General features: G+C 46.6%; 1 protein-coding gene across 2 annotated transcripts in view; it reads right to left on the bottom strand.

Annotated features, from left to right (window-relative positions):
- The window catches only part of LOC138569268 (cathelicidin-1-like), a 242,583-nt gene that overhangs the window by 73,186 nt on the left and 149,857 nt on the right, over window positions 1-19,540 (bottom strand). For both annotated transcript variants that reach the window (XM_069647099.1, XM_069647100.1), the window contains one exon: window positions 1,032-1,115. In XM_069647099.1, the coding sequence (XP_069503200.1) occupies window positions 1,032-1,115 (84 nt within the window). The remainder of the gene's footprint in view (window positions 1-1,031; window positions 1,116-19,540) is intronic.

The following is a 19,540-nucleotide window of genomic DNA, read 5'->3' as shown; positions in this document are numbered from 1 at the left end:
AAGGGTACAGGAATACCACAAGAGAGTATCAAGGAATGTGAGATTGCAACAGATTCAGTTATGTGTTACCCACAGAGGATACATGACCCCTAAGAAGATAGCCAAGTTTAAAAACACGGGAACGCAGACCTGTCCAAAATGTGGGGAGGTGAACACAGGAATGGTACATATGTTCTGGGCATGTCCTGAAATAAGGAGATTCTGAGGGGAGGCGGCCCACCTCATGGCAGGAAAGGAGATTAATTTGGATGTGAACTCCCTGTGGGCATGCATGTTAGGGGGGTGCCCCAGGCCACGTAAATTGAAACATGTGAGTAAACTCACAGACCTGGCGTACATACTTGCTAAATGCAGGATAGCAATGAGTTGGAAAGCAAGTAGAAGACCGAAAGTAGAAGCCTGGTGGCATGAACTTCAGAAATGGGTGGACACTGAAACAGTGGAGTGGAAAGAAGCAGCAAACAGAGGTGCGGAGGAAGAAGTGCACATGTTGATAGCGTGGAAACAAATAGTAGCTACACTGTCTGGGTCTGACCAGGCAAGCCCGGAGGAAGACATCGCTTCAGGGGGAGAGGAGGCAGGGATGCCCATAGAAGAGGTTGTGGAAGGCAGAGGCGTGGGGTAGGCTCGGAAGGGAATGGGGTAGGTGGGGGGAGAAAACAACATGAAACTGTACATGAAAATTGAAATGCATACTTGATGTTACACTGTATGGTTATCAAGTTTGAACTAATACAAATTTTAAATAAAAAAAAAACATTTTCTCCAGAAAATTGACTTTGTCTTGTAGGGCAATGCCATTTTTTGTATTGCTTTATAGAATCATAGTCATTGGCGGGATTAACACCAAAGGAAGAACACTATATGTCAAGTTCAGTAACTACTTCGTTTACATGAATACCAGCATTTTGCATGTCTGGTCCTTTCCTTCATAAATGACTTGCTTTCCTCATTGTTAGACTATACATCCCACATCCTCTGCCCATGCAAATACACATTTCTTTCAAAGTGGATTTGAGAAGATGTCCTACCTTTGCCTCCACAGTATCACAAATCACAACAATTGTGTCAGCCAAATCCTCCGGGAAGATGGTTGCTGTGCAGTCTTTCACCTGCTACATGGAAAAAAAAGAAAAATAAGAGGCATTTTAGATTTTTTGGGAAGCATTCTTCTTAGTTAGAGTGTTAAATGTTGCTTTTCTTCTCTAGCCTCGAATGACGCTTGCTCTATAGTTCACAAACTGATCTTGTATGTTGTTTCAATCGGAAGAAATGAAAAACATTGAGTCTCATTCTAATTTATCCTAATTAGGGATCAAATCCTGAGCCAGACCTTTGTTCTTCTCTCCCCTACCACAATTTCAGTTTAGTGACCCACCCTCTCTTCTCCTAACTTGGCCATCTGTTTTGGCTTCAATTCTTCCTTACCTGATGTTGTGCCGGGGTCTCTCCTACCACAAAATAGTCTTTTTTTCTTCTCTTATCTGAGCCCTTGGTGGCATGGAATGCTTTTTCTGATGCCTGTCTCTCAGTATTCTTCAGTGCTCAACAATAATATTCCTGAATGAAAAGTTATTCTTTTAGGTTGTTTACATGGGTACCCCAAGCAGAGGCAGTGTCCATATCTACATGCTGACTCCATACTTTACCACCCTCCTTAGAAGGAATCCCTTATGGTTGAAGAGCACATATGTTTACCCCTTGGTGTCTTAGGAACTACCACCTTCTCCATCGCAGTACTTTTAATCTGGATGATGTTAACCCCCTTAACAATCCTCCACTCATCCTCCCCACGCTCCAGAGATCATACACCATGGAAGGAAAGGGACCGGGATAATCTGCATCACGAGCTAACCTCCACACCATGCAATGGAACAAAGGAAGACAACACGCCTGGGAAAAGGGGAGAGACTTGAAGACTGATGCTGGGCTACAAGACATTCAACAACACTTCGCCTGCAGATGGGTAGATGCCCCCTTGGCTTCCTTCCCCTCCCCATCCTTTTCCCAATCAAGAAATAATCTGACCGGTAAGAGGTCATTTCACGGTGGACAAGGAAAGGTGGACTACCCCCTGGGGAGTTCCCCAAAAAGGTTCACATGAGTTCATGGTTTTCTATGTTTGAGTGACAGGTTCTTCTAGTTGGGGGGAGTACAGGGTGGCGGGTGTTTATGGGGTACAGTTTATTGGTATAGCCAGGGGGTTTGGGTTCAGGTTCTATAATTACACAGCAGCAGGGAAGTCGAACCCGTGGAGGTGGCGGGATGCGATGCCAAGAAGGAGGCTCGGGACTCCAGAAGCTAACACAACACATGATCCTCCTTGAAATCACAACACACAGAACACGCTAACAGAACACAAGTAGGCCAACTGTCTTTTCTATTATGGAATGTTAACGGACTCGGTTCCGGTATAAAAAGGAAGTTAGTACTTCAATACCTCAACCACTATTCTCCGGATGTGGCCTTACTATCAGAAACCAATCTGATGGGTACAAACTGCGGGTTCTTTAAGAGATCAAACTACTCGCACACATACCAGGCTGGGTTCTCGAGCAGTGCTAGGGACACAATGATACTTATCCACAAGCAAGTTCCCTTTCAGGTCACAAAGGTACGGCCTCATCCTCCCGGCCGTTTCGTGCTGGTATTGGGGGACATTAGAGGGAAGCAATGAGGCTTTATCACAGCATACGCCCCCCCCTACATTTACAAAAGAACTCTTGGTGGAGCTATGATCGGTATTAATGGCAGAGTGGGCAGATGCATGGGTCCTGGGAGGTGACTTCAATGAGGTCATGGAGGTGGCTAAAGACAGATCACATAAAGAGAACAGGGCTCTGTGGGTCCCGACCGCACTGTATACTTTCACTGAAGCAACAGGAATTTTAGACACCTGGAGGACACTGCATACCACTGACACTGGGTCCTCTTTTTATTCCACTGCACATAAGTCACTTTTAAGAATTGACTATGCCTTCATCCCTTGTAGCATTTTCCATGGGCTCATATCGGTGGAACCCCTAGCGAGAGGGATATCAGATCACTCTCCCCTCCTCATAACCTTATAGGGTATACATCACCAACCAGATGCGATCTGGCGCCTGAACACGTACTACTTGGGATTGCCCGAGATAGTGGAAGGGCTCGCGGGTAAGACCAACGATTACTTCGAATTGAACGAAGGGTCCGTGGACTGCCCGATCACAATGTGGGAGGCATATAAAACAGTTCTCTGAGGGGAGGCCATCTCCCTGTTGTCGGCCCATCGTAAACACCACCATCAGGAGATCGTAGATGCAGAAAAACTAGTGTCTGAGCGAGAGGAGCAACTCCTAATGCTTAAGACCGCAGCATTGCAGGAAGCCTTAAAACGGCTCAAGAATCCCTACAAAATATCGCTCTAGATACGGCTCAGACTGCCCACTGGTCGACCAGATGCCAGATCTATGAAAAAGGGGATAAGGCAGGTAAGACTCTGGCATGGCTGGAAAGGTGGGAACACAGTAAGGGACAAGTGCGCGCTATACAATCGACGGATGGGGAATTATTGACGTCAGACTCCGATATTGCAGAGGCCTTCGTGGACTCCTAAGAACAACTTTACGCCCTGCCGAGGGAGGGCCCTTCGCCCAGCCACTCCAACTTTCTTGATACGGTTGACATCCCGAGACTCTCGATAGAACAGACAGAACAACTTGACTCTGAAATCACAGAGAACGACGTCCAAGTCGCTTTAGCACAGCTCCAATCCGGGAAGACTCCCCTAGATCTCAGAAGAACATGCATAGTGGTGATCCCTAAAGCGGGGAAACCCCCAAAATGCCGCGCATTTTACAGACCTATATCACTGATAAAAATCCTCACGAGAATCCTGGCCAATAGGTTGCTTGGGGTGATTGAGGCACTCATCCATCCAGACCAATGTTGATTCATGCCCAACAAATCCACCCGTATGTAACATACGTCAACTTAAACGGTCCATAGAACGAGCCCCGGAGATATCTGACCCGCTGGCCTTACTGGCGGTGGATTTCGTAAAGGCATTCGATTCGGTGGGGTGGAAAGCCCTTTGGGAAATCATGAGCCCTAAGAATCTCGGGCAGGGATTTATCTCCTGGACCAAGCTCCTCTACGACTCCCAGAAGCGACAGTAAGGGTGAACGGCAGGTCATCAAGGTCGCTCCCCATAGGACATGGGACCAGACAGGGCTGCCTCTTCTCCCCCTTGCTATTTCTCCTCGCCATTGAACCACTGGCGATTAAACTCAGAACCGATAGAAATTGGTCTGGATTTGCCTGGCTGAAAGGGGGGCGGAGACAGAGTGTCGCTGTATGCAGACAACCTCCTGATCTATCTCAGCAACCCTGTGATCTCCTGCCCAATCATGTCTCAGACCCTTAGAGAATACCAGAACTTCGGGGCATTAAAGTTAATGTCCAAAAGACTATATACTTCCCGGTCCAGGGTGGAGACGCTGCAATTCCCGAATCCTGCCCATACCACGTTTCCATCCTTGGCTTTATATACCTAGGTATTCGTATAAGCCCGGCCCTGGACGACTATCTGCGGCTAAACCTGCAACAAGTGCTGGACAGATTCGATAGAGATGTCTCTCACTGGCGGACCCTCCCGCTCTCGACACCAACCTCCGGGAGTTGCTCTTGGGAGGGAAACAACATAGAATTACTCTGGCAACACTGCAGCATTCAATATGGGAAGGCGGTATAGGATTACTGTGTATTCGCACCTTGCCGCACAATCAGGGTGGTAAATGATTGGTTACACAGCGACTCCGCACTTCCACATGTCCGCATAGAATTATCTCCTATGTATTCTATCTTGCCCCTCCAGGCTCTATACATGGATGGGAAAGATGATTTGGGAATGACTAAAATATCACACCATGTTCGCCGTACTTGGAGGGAGGCACACAGACATATCGGCTGGGCACGGAAACCAACATTAGCCCAGCCCCTATGGCACAATGCAAACCTCCCCGAAATACAAATGATGCGATGCTTTGAGATTTAGGAGAAGCGGAGGATATGCACACTAGCACACATTTTTCACGAAGGGCGCCTATTGGAATCTGACATCCTGAAAGAAAGATTTACTTTACAACCCATTGACAGTTTTAGACATGTACAACTTGCTCATGGCATGAAAGTCCAGTTCCCGAATCTAGCAGATGTGCCCCCTTGCTCCCCCCTGGAAAACAACATCCTCCCAGACTGCATCCCCTCCAAGGTCACTTCCACACATACCAGGCCCTTAACTCCTTTGGCACCAAAGAACTCACTAGGTTGAAAGAAAACTGGGAAAGGGACCTGGGCAGGATGGAACCGGAGGAATGGGTGGAAGCATTGATGTTCCCCCGTGAAATCGGCCTTCAGTGCGAAATTGAGGCTGATACAACTCAGAATACTTCACCGCTCCTACTACGCCCGAACAACGATAGACAAATGGGGAGGAATAGAGGGCAAGGTTTGTCTCTGATGCAAACACGAGAGGGGCACCTTTTTCCATTCTATCTGGGAGTGTGATGTAGTGCAGACCTACTGGGCAGAATGCATTGACAGGGTTTCAAAAATGATGGGGTCATCTATAACATTGGATCCGAAGCTGATACTGCTGGGGATACGGGGGGAGGTGAACTTCACCAAATACGAGAAATCATTTCTGGCTGTTGTACTTGGGGTTAGGAAACGGCTGATCGCTGCAACCTGGGGCTCGACAGAAGCCCTGTGCCTAAATCGTTGGTCCAACAAAGTGAATAGGTGCGCATCCCTTGAACAGTGTATTTACAAAGCGAGAGGCTGCCCCAGAAAGTTTCAGAAAATATGGGGGGAGTGGACGGATGACTGAAATACCACCCCCCTCTCTTCTGCCCTCCCTCCCTTCCCCCCTCTCTTGGATGGCTGTGCACCCCGGAACCGTCAAGAACCCGTTAAAGACTGTTGATACGCTTAACACATCACCTGACCCTGCTGCCCTGAATCATACGGAATAACATTGAATCATATTCTACTGTATGCTTATCTTATGTTGTTTGTTTATATAAAACTTAATAAAGTGTTTTAAAAAAAATAAAACAATCTTCCACACTTCTATCACCCCCTTTTTCATCTTGATGCTATAAACTTCACCTCTTTACTTCTTTCTATTACCTCCTCCTTTACATCGTTGATGTTCCTTTCTATGCCCCCTTTTCTTCTCTCTATCACCCCCTTCTCCTTCTTTGGATGTTTCTCTGCTCCTTTGCCTCTTTGAACAACTCTTCCACCAACGCTTTATCCCTTTTTTCTTTCTAATTCATGTTTCTTCTCCACCTGTCATGGTCTAATTGTGCTTACTTTTGATCCGTATCCAAAATCTTGTTTCTCTACACACCCAACCCTATATCTTTCTCTTCCCAGCCCACTGGGTCACTCTCTTCACAGTCCCCTGGGACTTTCTCCTCCAGCCTTCTGGTTATTTTTCTTCCCACCCCCCTGTACCTGCCAGCCCTCTGGTTCGCTCTCCTCCCAACCTTCCGGGTCTCCTTTCCAGCAGTCTGGTCTTTCTTTTCCCCCAACCCCTGTGTCGTCTAATTCCCCACATCTAGGGTATTTCTTTCTCCAGTGTCTTGGGCTTCCCCTGAAGCATGTTATCTCTTCTTACCCCAACTGTCTGGGCTTCTCCATCCTCCTGTCTCCAGCTTTCCCCAGACTCCCGAGGCTCTCCACCAGTCTCTTAACCTCTGCTCTTGCTCCATCTCCAGCTTCTTTTTCAGTTCCTTCTGTTCACCTCTTCAGCAGGCTCTCAACAAGCGCTTGTTCTTAACTCCCTCTGCCTTATGCAGTGGACACTGCCTTTTATAGGACTTTGGTCACACCTGATAGCCTCTATCTGGTTCAAGGGGACTGCAGTGTGTTTCCATAGGTAGTTGGTAAGGGGATTGGCTGACAGGGGATGGCTTACCGTCCTGATGTGGTACCTGTGACTGTCTCATCCTTCTCTTTGGGCAGTCCCCTCTCACTGCCACACCCTAGCCTCACATCTACTGCTTGACTCCATTAAGGTATTTCCCATGTTATAACACTGGTTTTATATAGGATCTCTGTACACGCACAATGACAATTGAGCATGCAGGTATGCCTGGCTCTGTGGCATGGCCATATCAGCTTGATACCCTAAAGGGCCACGAGCATTTAAGATGGCAATGTAATGAGCAACAGTCTCGTAAGCCTGGTGGCCTGGTGGGGGTAGCCCGGGAATCCTGCCCATGCCGCCCCACGACTGATCAGCGCCTGGTTTGTGGTGGCTCCCAGCACCAGCCTTTCGGTTGTGAGCGGGTCCTGACCCCAGACACTATGGGGTTAGCACTAATGTCACACTACAAAATCCATCCGGTGTTGCACATGTTCCTACTTAAAGTGGCAATTACATTCTCTAAATTACAACACACAGGATTTGGGCCACAGGAAGAATACAAAATGGCACTAATTCTTTACTAACTTCCCTATGTTGTCATCAACCAATACCTGGTCAAATGGAAGGGATATGGACCTTAAAATAGAGAGCGGATCAATAGCCCCGATGTGTTCACTCCTATGCTTGTGAAACTGTTTCATTGTATGCATCTCCAGAAACCTGGTTCCCTTTCCGCTTTTTCCACAGGGAGGGGATGTGGAAAGAGACAGACTGTTTGGGCTGGAAATGTTCCAGTCCTGCATGCTCCCACTCATCGTAGGCCTCAGAGGAAAGATCTTCCTAACATTACATGTTGCCTGGTCAGCGGGTTGAGGGAGGGCAGAGTACATGACTGATTCCCCATCTTCCTCAGTCCCTGCCAAGCCCAACCTACCTTGCAGTATGGGCTGAGCCTAGGGCAGGCGAACCGTGTGGATCAGTAGTCAGACAGTCATAACCCGAAGCCAGGCAACTCCCACCAGAGCTATTCCTCATGCTCCCTCCCACCACCCTCAGGATGCTACACAAAAGCCACATCCCAAATGGGGTGTGTTGTTTCAGCAATCATAGGATTCAAGTCTCCATAGGGACTGCAGTGAAGTAGTCAAATTAGTCATCCAGAAACAAGGCACCTAGATTTAGGGAAAAAATGACCTTTTTTGTCCTTTCTTAATTGTTGTTGATGCCCACATAGTGCAGGAAGCAGATGCTACTTTCTGGGCATACACCCCATGAAAACAGCTTGTGACGCAACATGCGAGAATCACATGAATAGCGAGGCCTAACAATCCCTCCAAAAGACGAAGTGTGCTGCAGAAGGAAGATGTCCTCTAAACCAAAGCAAAGGAATACCATACTAAACATTTACCATATTCCGGGGGAAGTGGGATAAAAAGAGAGGGAGTGACTGTCCTCCAACTATTGGAGCTGCTGTGTAGCCATGTGAGGGTTTTCTTTGGGGGTGCTGCCTGCAAAGCTGCAGTGTGGCAGTCTCTCTTGTTTCCTATAGGAAAAGACGGGGCTCTGAATTTTAACTGAGGCTCCGAATGGTAACAAAAATGAAAACTCATCCCATTTGCCAACAAGAGTGTGAGACTTGGGTGTGAAACTCTAGACTGAATATGGTGTGAATCAGTATTGTGAGTGCATAGAACATACAAGGTAAAAGGGGGGGTTTGAGTTTGGCATTACATAAAAGCTGATGTTATCATTTGTGCACCACACCCTGGTATAGCATGGACTAAATTGCAATGAAGCATAAAACTAATAATGTACTAATCCTACTAATAGCCTTAAACTCTAACCTATCCCATTAATAATATTCAAGGCCGCTCACTTCATAGCCCTGTGGTGCAAAATATTGATGACAATCCAGCTCATTGTAAAAGAGAATATATGTGCACAATGAAATCTGTTTTCTTGCAAAGAATGTGAAATACGTTGTGTTCAACACAAGCTTATTGTTCATTTTAAGAGCAAGAAACGAGTGCAGAAATGTAGCCATTTCATCCGTTGGCTTCTGCCTGTATCACGGTCGAAGGTGCAAGATGAACATGTGCTCTCTGGAACCTTCTAGTGGGTTGGTTACAGTTAGAGGGAGGTGGTGTGGATTGGCAAATGACATCACGGGGAAAGGCAGGCATTTTCTTACACTTTATGTACGCCCAGATACATTTGTGGGCAGATCACACACAGAGGGTTTAAAAAGGGCTGGTTATCAGAGAGAGGGGTCCCTCTCTCTGTCTCTACCTCTGGCTCGGGGTGTGCTCCATTTGCTGACATTGTCTGTGCAGGCTGGCTCTGCTAAATTCATCCATGCCGAGAGGGGAGAGAAGCAGATAAAGGAATTCTCCAGGTGGACTGTGGGGGAAGATGCTCAGCCAGGTAGAGAGGGAATTCCAGCCGAGCCTCACAGAGGGCACACAGAAATAAGCATGTTTTTAGTAAGATTCCAGTAAAGTGAGGTGTGCGTGGTGAATTATTTTTTTTTTTCAAGAATGTTTTACAGGCAGTGGTATGCTGGTGAAAATGAACAAACATGGGTAGTTAATTTTTTGGGGATGCTTAAAGCAAATGCTATATTTCAACGTCTTTTGATAAGTGCATTCTACAGGCAGTTGCAGCCTGGAAAAGTATCTTCCCATTTATAAACGTAGATAGCTATTTCTCATGTGTTTTTAGCCACCGTCCGCACAGCAAGCTTCCGATATAACAGGTGGTGTATAAACTGCCAGGACTAGTGAAAAGCTTCAAGGTCAGTGTAGCAGTGTTACGACCATCGTATCGCAATAAAGGGTGCTTGAAGTCCATTTTGGGGAAAGAGCTACTTTATCGCAGGGGAAACAATTGCAAATGAAATGTAGTTGTGGCTATTTCATTTTGATGTTTGAATCACAGAGAATGTCATGTGAAAACTCAGTGCATTGCACATGTTTTTGTACTTTGCATGAATTCTAATTTCTTATAAAGCACAGGAAAAAGGAAGTAAGTCAACCTTGGTCTTTATTATGTGTCCTAGTTACTTCTGATAGCATACATACAGATGTGAAGCAAGTGGTTTTCTCATTTTACCGCAGGCAATATTTTCATTTTACTGCATGTGGTAAAACGCATATAAAAAACTGGTGAATTGGTTCAATTAAAGAGGCTGGTTATTTGAATAACAGTATTCATGTGTCCTGGTAAATATATTCTGGATTACCACCAAAGTGGTATTGTAGATAAAATACCACATAATAATGACATTGTGATCTAGTGCACACCAGGTCCAGTTTTGTCTTTCCACTCATTATCCCAATATAATATTAATATCAGGTAGTCCTGTATATGTAGGGCTCACCAAAATACCACAAAATACCCTACCACTAGCCTATGTACAGATACCAAGGTGGTGAATCATAGCTGATAGGTCTGGTTGTGCTGCATTGTTTCTGGGGATGCCTCTCCTATTCACTGGTATGCTCAGATCTCCCAACGTCCCACAAATGACCAATACATGTACAAATACTTCTCAAATATTGAAATGTCATGACTGCAACTTTTATGTGAAATCAACAGAAGGCTGCACGGGAAAAGTCATTGTTGTCTAGGAAGTGTTGGTGATGGTGGTGCGTTAGGAAGAGGCAATGTAGACTGCTCATTTACAGTGTAAACTTCAAATTGCACCCAGACACTCACAACACACAGACCCTCACAGCAACCCAACTGTAAGATTGCAGGCAAACATTAACTAGCATTGGCAAAGCAAACAGTTTGAAATGTTGCATAGGCATTGTATAGGCATTTGCTAGGCACTGACCTGTTCACAAGATCACAAAACCTAGAACATTGAGCAATTACTTGGGCATATGATGGCAGTACCTGGCAAATTATTATGTAATATCTAAAGACAAAACTATTGACAGGATTTCAGTGCATGCAAGAGATAGAAATCAAGTGGCTGAAGGCACACTTGTTTAAGACATTTGTATACCACCAGTAGTAATTTACAACTGCAATTAAGCCATTAACTCACATCTGACTGCTTACACGAGTGGGCTAAAGTTCAATAGAGTGAGCTCAAAGAGATCCCAGGAGGATGTGCTTAGGGTCGGATTGGCCATAGGAATTAGCAGGGCCATGGGCAATGAATGGGTGGGCAAATAACTAAATTGCACCAACAGGTCACATGTCATTTCTCCCCTACCTGTACTCCAATGCAATATTTTTGGCTTAAGTGACACCTAATAGCCAAACCCAAAGAAAACACTTTGGGGACTACATTTCCTATAACTGCTCCATTTGCTGACCATGATAGTTGCCATTGTTCTAATCATCTCTGGTTATGAATGAAGTCCCACCTGGGAACAAGTGCTCAGTATTCTTGTGGCTTGTGGAGCAGGCTGGTCCCCTTTGGATCAGATGATGAAACATCAGAATACTCACAGGCCGTCCAGGGACCCAGTGGATGTTTTAGAGGCAGTTTTACATGGTATGCATACATTATGAAGTTGTGTAGTCAGAGAGTGATCCACACAGTTGGCAAATGAGTAAGGATTGGGAAAGATTTGAAAGTTTGATTGTAAGTGCCCTGTTGATTTTGGGACATTGCCATTTCATTAGTTTCTTTCATTGAAACATTCTTACGTTTTGCTAATACGTTTTAAAAAGTCACTGATCCCAGAGCGATCATCTAGAAGTAAGCAGGAAAAATTGCATTATGTAGAGTTGCCCAACAAGAAGTAGTTGGGAATTAGGTTGCAGTCAACTTCATTTTATTAAAACAGTGCAATGCAGAAGGGATTTACCAACAATGCTTTTTTATTGTTTCAGGTAGGACAGCAAGGGCCTCCACATTAAAACCAATCAAGAGGAGTGTGGTAGGGGCATGCACTAAACATTTCTGTTTTCTATCCTCTCTGCACAGTTTCTTTTCCCTTTGGATCTTCCTTAACCCCTACGACCAAGGATCTGCTATATGTAAGGGCCCACTCGATCAGCCTTATTAATAGTTTGGCGGTAGGGTAAAACATGAGGTAATTTGCAAGTCGACCTGTTTTATCACCCAGCAAATTATAGGTTTTGTTGCTAAAGTACAATAGACCGCAAAAGGGTTCAATGGGACTGAAAAATGGGGAACGGCTACTGGGTCTGCATGACTCTAAATCATGCAGACTCTTTCCGTTACTGCATCATTACCATCCATTAATGTTAATAGAGTTAGGTGGTGTTGCCGGAGGTAATACAACCTGTGAGAAATAGCAGTTTGATGAGGGTGTAAAAGCCCTAGCTTTTTTCATTTTTTATTAAGTAAAAAGAAGATGTGTGTAATTCTGTATCAGAAAAAGTGGTTTGCTAATCAGACCTCCTTTTCAGAAAGCTCCACGCCAAAAGCATTTTACTTAATTCCCTTGATCTGTAGCTCCTGCTCTTCAATTGGGCAGCATACGTTCAAATGTCACCGTTCAAAGGTCACATGTCCCCTGTTTGGCACCTTCTGTAACACCAAAGACACTGCAGACAGATCTAGAATGTAATCTTCACCCCAGGCCCAAAAACATAATAATTGTGAGACTATCCATCTGGTGGCAGGGTAATCTCTTAGAATAAGCCACGCCTGATTTTTTAGGGCACACAATTATTAAAGCCACAATTTACATCATACTCATGGCAACTCTGTGAGCTCAGGCCAACTATAGAAAGGCTATGTGAATTCCTAGCCAGACTGCCTGTCTTGGCTTTAGCAAGCAAGGTAAAAGGCAGGGAGGTGTTTAGTTCCTCTGTAAGGTGGGGTAACGCTTCTCCCCAGTGCAGGAAACTTTCAGCAGGAGAGCTACTGGGAACAGTGTTTCAGAGAGGCACACCCATAAAAAAGGGCCAGCCTCACAACAGGATGTTGCATACCAAAGTGCCCATGAAGATGCAGGATTGTGAAAGGGCAGAGTTAGAATGGGCATAGCAGAAGGGACTGATGGACAGGTTTCTTGATCTTGGTTTTCTGTGGGCTTCTCTTTCCTTACCATGTCCTCCGCTTTCTGCAGAGGAAGGCATTTTAGGTATGGTGCAAGAAGGCAAATGGCACTTGTCACAGTGGCAGGGATTGGATCATGTAATGCAGACGTGCTTTAATCCAATCCCCTGCAACCTTTTACCTTCATAAGGAAGGGGTCTACCACTCCATCGTTAATTCCTTTTGGATCTTCAAGGCCAGAAGAATTCATTTGGACCATGTTGGGAGAGCAGTCCTTTCTAAAATCCTCCAGTTGTGAGGTGAAGTCAGTTGTTCCAGTGCATAGTTATGCTCTGTGCCCTGACCATCCTCAGGGAACATTGGGGGTGACTGCTGTGGAACCAAGACCTGAACTCTGTCATACCAGTAACCAGTACCCAGACTCCTCATTGGAGGAGAAGGACTCGTGCAGGTCCAAGCTAGCCTCTATGGAATGGAAGTGAAATGGAAAAGGGCCTCTCCTGTGCTTGTGGTGCTGGATTGGAACTCGCAGAACCAGAAGAAACCAAAGCAGCTGGATTCATGAATTCTGCTGCTTCAAACTGTCCTCAAGCCCAAGTCAACAGCATTTGAATGCCTTTGAACGATTCAAAATCTGTGGTGCTGCCTTTGAACCATTGTGTTGCCAGACTGAAACATCTCACATCTGCATCACACCAGCAGAGCGCTTCACTTGCTCAAGCTAGAGCAAGAGGCTCACTGCTGCGGAAGTCTTCAAACTGTTGTGTCTTTGAACAGCACCTTGAAACAGCAGGATCATCACATTGAATTGACCCAGACCTTGACTCAAACCACTGGAAGAATAATTTCGCTTGACTACTCAACCCAGCGGTACCCACCGCATCGAATCGACTTGACCATTGAACTTAACCTGGTGGACTCTTCGACCTGCACCATTTTGACGCCACATTGAACCGCAAAGTGCTTCATATCAAACTCATCTCTAACTCACTACCTGGAGAAACACAACTTGCTGCATTCCAACCTAGTTCGACCCACACACGCAGGGCTGAGAAACCCAGTTCAAAGCTGTTGAAGCACTAAAAAGCGACTATAGTACTTTTGTGAGGTTCAGCCCCCATGGTCCACGTTAGGTACATCTGTGCCTGCTAAGTCACTCCTTTGAACCTGTTTCTTAAAGATGTATCCTCTTTTCCCAATCAAGAAATAATCTGACCGGTAAGGGGTCATTTCAAGGTGGACAAGGAAAGGTGGACTAACCCCTGGGGAGTTCCCCAAAAAGGTTCACATGAGTTCATGGTTTTCTATGTTTGGGTGACAGGTTCTTAAAGTTGGGGGGAGTACAGGGTGGCAGGTGTTTATGGGGTACAGTTTATTGGTATAGCCAGGGGGTTTGGGTTCAGGTTCTATAATTACACAGCAGCAGGGAAGTCGAACCTGTGGAGGTGCCGGGATGCGATGCCATGAAGGAGGCTCGGGACTCCAGAAGCTAACACAACACATGATCCTCCTTGAAATCACAACACACAGCACACGCTAACAGAACACAAGTAGGCCAACTGTCTTTTCTATTATGGAATGTTAACGGACTCGGTTCCGGTATAAAAAGGAAGTTAGTACTTCAATACCTCAACCACTATTCTCCGGATGTGGCCTTACTATCAGAAACCCATCTGATGGGTACAAACTGCGGGTTCTTTAAGAGATCAAACTACTCGCACACGTACCAGGCTGGGTTCTCGAGCAGTGCTAGGGACACAATGATACTTATCCACAAGCGAGTTCCCTTTCAGGTCACAAAGGTACGGCCTCATCCTCCCGGCCGTTTCGTGCTGGTATTGGGGGACATTAGAGGGAAGCAATAAGGCTTTATCACAGCATACACCCCCCCCCCCCTACATTTACAAAAGAACTCTTGGTGGAGCTATGATCGGTATTAATGGCAGAGTGGGCAGATGCATGGGTCCTGGGAGGTGACTTCAATGAGGTCATGGAGGTGGCTAAAGACAGATCACATAAAGAGAACAGGGCTCTGTGGGTCCCGACCGCACTGTATACTTTCACTGAAGCAACAGGAATTTTAGACACCTGGAGGACACTGCACACCACTGACACTGGGTTCTCGTTTTATTCCACTGCACATAAGTCACTTTTAAGAATTGACTATGCCTTCATCCCTCGTAGCATTTTCCATGGGCTCATATCGGCGGAACTCCTAGCGAGAGGGATATCAGATCACTCTCCCCTCCTCATAACCTTAAAGGGTATACATCACCAACCAGATGCGATCTGGCGCCTGAACACGTACTACTTGGGATTGCCCGAGATAGTGGAAGGGCTTGCGGGTAAGACCAACGATTACTTCGAATTGAACGGAGGGTCCGTGGACTGCCCGATCACAATGTGGGAGGCATATAAAACAGTTCTCTGAGGGGAGGCCATCTCCCTGTTGTCGGCCCATCGTAAACACCACCATCAGGAGATCGTAGATGCATAAAAACTAGTGTCTGAGCGAGAGGAGCAACTCCTAATGCTTAAGACCACAGCATTGCAGGAAGCCTTAAAACGGCTCAAGAATCCCTACAAAATATCGCTCTAGATACGGCTCAGACTGCCCACTGGTCGACCAGATGCCAGATCTATGAAAAAGGGGATAAGGCAGGTAAGACTCTGGCATGGCTGGAAAGGTGGGAACACAGTAAGGGACAAGTGCGCGCTATACAATCGACGGATGGGGAATTATTGACGTCAGACTCCGATATTGCAGAGGCCTTCGTGGACTCCTAAGAACAACTTTACGCCCTGCCGAGGGAGGGCCCTTCGCCCAGCCACTCCAACTTTCTTGATACGGTTGACATCCCAAGACTCTCGATAGAACAGACAGAACAACTTGACTCTGAAATCACAGAGAACGACGTCCAAGTCGCTTTAGCACAGCTCCAATCCGGGAAGACTCCCCTAGATCTCAGAAGAACGTGCATAGTGGTGATCCCTAAAGCGGGGAAACCCCCAAAATGCTGCGCATTTTACAGACCTATATCACTGATAAAAATCCTCACGAGAATCCTGGCCAATAGGTTGCTTGGGGTGATTGAGGCACTCATCCATCCAGACCAATGTTGATTCATGCCCAACAAATCCACCCGTATGTAACATACGTCAACTTAAACGGTCCATAGAACGAGCCCCGGAGATATCTGACCCGCTGGCCTTACTTGCGGTGGATTTCGTAAAGGCATTCGATTCGGTGGGGTGGAAAGCCCTTTGGGAAATCATGAGCCCTAAGAATCTCGGGCAGGGATTTATCTCCTGGACCAAGCTCCTCTACGACTCCCAGAAGCGACAGTAAGGGTGAACGGCAGGTCATCAAGGTCGCTCCCCATAGGACGTGGGACCAGACAGGGCTGCCTCTTCTCCCCCTTGCTATTTCTCCTCGCCATTGAACCACTGGCGATTAAACTCAGAACCAATAGAAATTGGTCTGGGTTCACCTGGCTGAAAGGGGGGCGGAGACAGAGTGTCGCTGTATGCAGACAACCTCCTGATCTATCTCAGCAACCCTGTGATCTCCTACCCGATCATGTCTCAGACCCTTAGAGAATACCAGAACTTCGGGGCATTAAAGTTAATGTCCAAAAGACTATATACTTCCCGGTCCAGGGTGGAGACGCTGCAATTCCCGAATCCTGCCCATACCACGTTTCCATCATTGGCTTTATATACCTAGGTATTCGTATAAGCCCGGCCCTGGACGACTATCTGCGGCTAAACCTGCAACAAGTGCTGGACAGATTCGATAGAGATGTCTCTCACTGGCGGACCCTCCCGCTCTCGACACCAACCTCAGGGAGTTGCTCTTGGGAGGGAAACAACATAGAATTACTCTGGCAACACTGCAGCATTCAATATGGGAAGGCGGTATAGGATTACTGTGTATTCGCACCTTGCCACACAATCAGGGTGGTAAATGATTGGTTACACAGTGACTCCGCACTTCCACATGTCCGCATAGAATTATCTCCTATGTATTCTATCTTGCCCCTCCAGGCTCTATACATGGATGGGAAAGATGATTTGGGAATGACTAAAATATCACACCATGTTCGCCGTACTTGGAGGGAGGCACACAGACATACCGGCTGGGCACGGAAACCAACATTAGCCCAGCCCCTATGGCACAATGCACACCTCCCCAAAATACAAATGATGCGATGCTTTGAGACTTAGGAGAAGCGGAGGATATGCACACTAGCACACATTTTTCACGAAGGGCGCCTATTGGAATCTGACATCCTGAAAGAAAGATTTACTTTACAACCCATTGACAGTTTTAGACATGTACAACTTGCTCACGCCATGAAAGCCCAGTTCCTGAATCTAGCAGATGTGCCCCCTTGCTCCCCCCTGGAAAACAACATCCTCCCAGACTGCATCCCCTCCAAGGTCACTTCCACACATACCAGGCCCTTAACTCCTTTGGCACCAAAGAACTCACTAGGTTGAAAGAAAACTGGGAAAGGGACCTGGGCAGGATGGAACCGGAGGAATGGGTGGAAGCATTGATGTTCCCCCGTGAAATCGGCCTTCAGTGCGAAATTGAGGCTGATACAACTCAGAATACTTCACCGCTCCTACTACGCCCGAACAACGATAGACAAATGGGGAGGAATAGAGGGCAAGGTTTGTCTCCGATGCAAACACGAGAGGGGCACCTTTTTCCATACTATCTGGGAGTGTGATGTAGTGCAGACCTACTGGGTGGAATGCATTGACAGGGTTTCAAAAATGATGGGGTCATCTATAACATTGGATCCGAAGCTGATACTGCTGGGGATACGGGGGGAGGTGAACTTCACCAAATACGAGAAATCATTTCTGGCTGTTGTACTTGGGGTTAGGAAACGGCTGATCGCTGCAACCTGGGGCTCGACAGAAGCACTGTGCCTAAATCGTTGGTCCAACAAAGTGAATAGGTGCGCATCCCTTGAACAGTGTATTTACAAAGCGAGAGGCTGCCCCAGAAAGTTTCAGAAAATATGGGGGGAGTGGACGGATGACTGAAATACCACCCCCCTCTCTTCTGCCCTCCCTCCCTTCCCCCCTCTCTTGGATGGCTGTGCACCCCGGAACCGTCAAGAACCCGTTAAAGACTTTTGATACGCTTAACACATCACCTGACCCTGCTGCCCTGAATCATACGGAATAACATTGAATCATATTCTACTGTATGCTTATCTTATGTTGTTTGTTTATATAAAACTTAATAAAGTGTTTTAAAAAAAATAAAACAATCTTCCACACTTCTATCACCCCCTTTTTCATCTTGATGCTATAAACTTCACCTCTTTACTTCTTTCTATTACCTCCTCCTTTACATCGTTGATGTTCCTTTCTGTGCCCCCTTTTCTTCTCTCTATCACCCCCTTCTCCTTCTTTGGATGTTTCTCTGCTCCTCTTTGAACAACTCTTCCACCAACGCTTTATCCCTTTATCCCTTTTCTCTTTCTAATTCATGTTTCTTGTCCACCTGTCATGGTCTAATTGTGCTTACTTTTGATCCGTATCCAAAATCCTGTTTCTCTACACACCCAACCCTATATCTTTCTCTTCCCAGCCCACTGGGTCACTCTCTTCACAGTCCCCTGGGACTTTCTCCTCCAGCCTTCTGGTTCTTTTTCTTCCCACCCCCCTGTACCTGCCAGCCCTCTGGTTCGCTCTCGTCCCAACCTTCCGGGTCTGCTTTCCAGCAGTCTGGTCTTTCTTTTCCCCCAACCCCTGTGTCGTCTAATTCCCCACATCTAGGGTATTTCTTTCTCCAGTGTCTTGGGCTTCCCCTGAAGCATGTTATCTCTTCTTACCCCAACTGTCTGGGCTTCTCCATCCTCCTGTCTCCAGCTTTCCCCAGACTCCCGAGGCTCTCCACCAGTCTCTTAACCTCTGCTCTTGCTCCATCTCCAGCTTCTTTTTCAGTTCCTTCTGTTCACCTCTTCAGCAGGCTCTCAACAAGCGCTTGTTCTTAACTCCCTCTGCCTTATGCAGTGGACACTGCCTTTTATAGGACTTTGGTCACACCTGATAGCCTCTATCTGGTTCAAGGGGACTGCAGTGTGTTTCCATAGGTAGTTGGTAAGGGGATTGGCTGACAGGGGATGGCTTACCGTCCTGATGTGGTACCTGTGGCTGTCTCATCCTTCTCTTTGGGCAGTCCCCTCTCACTGCCACACCCTAGCCTCACATCTACTGCTTGACTTCATTAAGGTATTTCCCATGTTATAACACTGGTTTTATATAGGATCTCTGTACACGCACAATGACAATTGAGCATGCAGGTATGCCTGGCTCTGTGGCATGGCCATATCAGCTTGATACCCTAAAGGGCCACAAGCATTTAAGATGGCAATGTAATGAGCAACAGTCTCGTAAGCCTGGTGGCCTGGTGGGGGTAGCCCGGGAATTCTGCCCATGCCGCCCCACGACTGATCAGCGCCTGGTTTGTGGTGGCTCCCAGCACCAGCCTTTTGGTTGTGAGCGGGTCCTGACCCCAGACACTATGGGGTTAGCACTAATGTCACACTACAAAATCCATCCGGTGTTGCACATGTTCCTACTTAAATTGGCAATTACATTCTCTAAAT

Source organism: Ambystoma mexicanum, chromosome 2q, assembly GCF_040938575.1.
Source record: "Ambystoma mexicanum isolate Mex_15411 chromosome 2q, UKY_AmexF1_1, whole genome shotgun sequence".
Lineage (NCBI taxonomy): Eukaryota > Metazoa > Chordata > Amphibia > Caudata > Ambystomatidae > Ambystoma > Ambystoma mexicanum.
The sequence above is the reverse complement of the archived record's forward strand: the minus strand, read 5'-3'. Positions and strand labels throughout refer to the sequence as shown.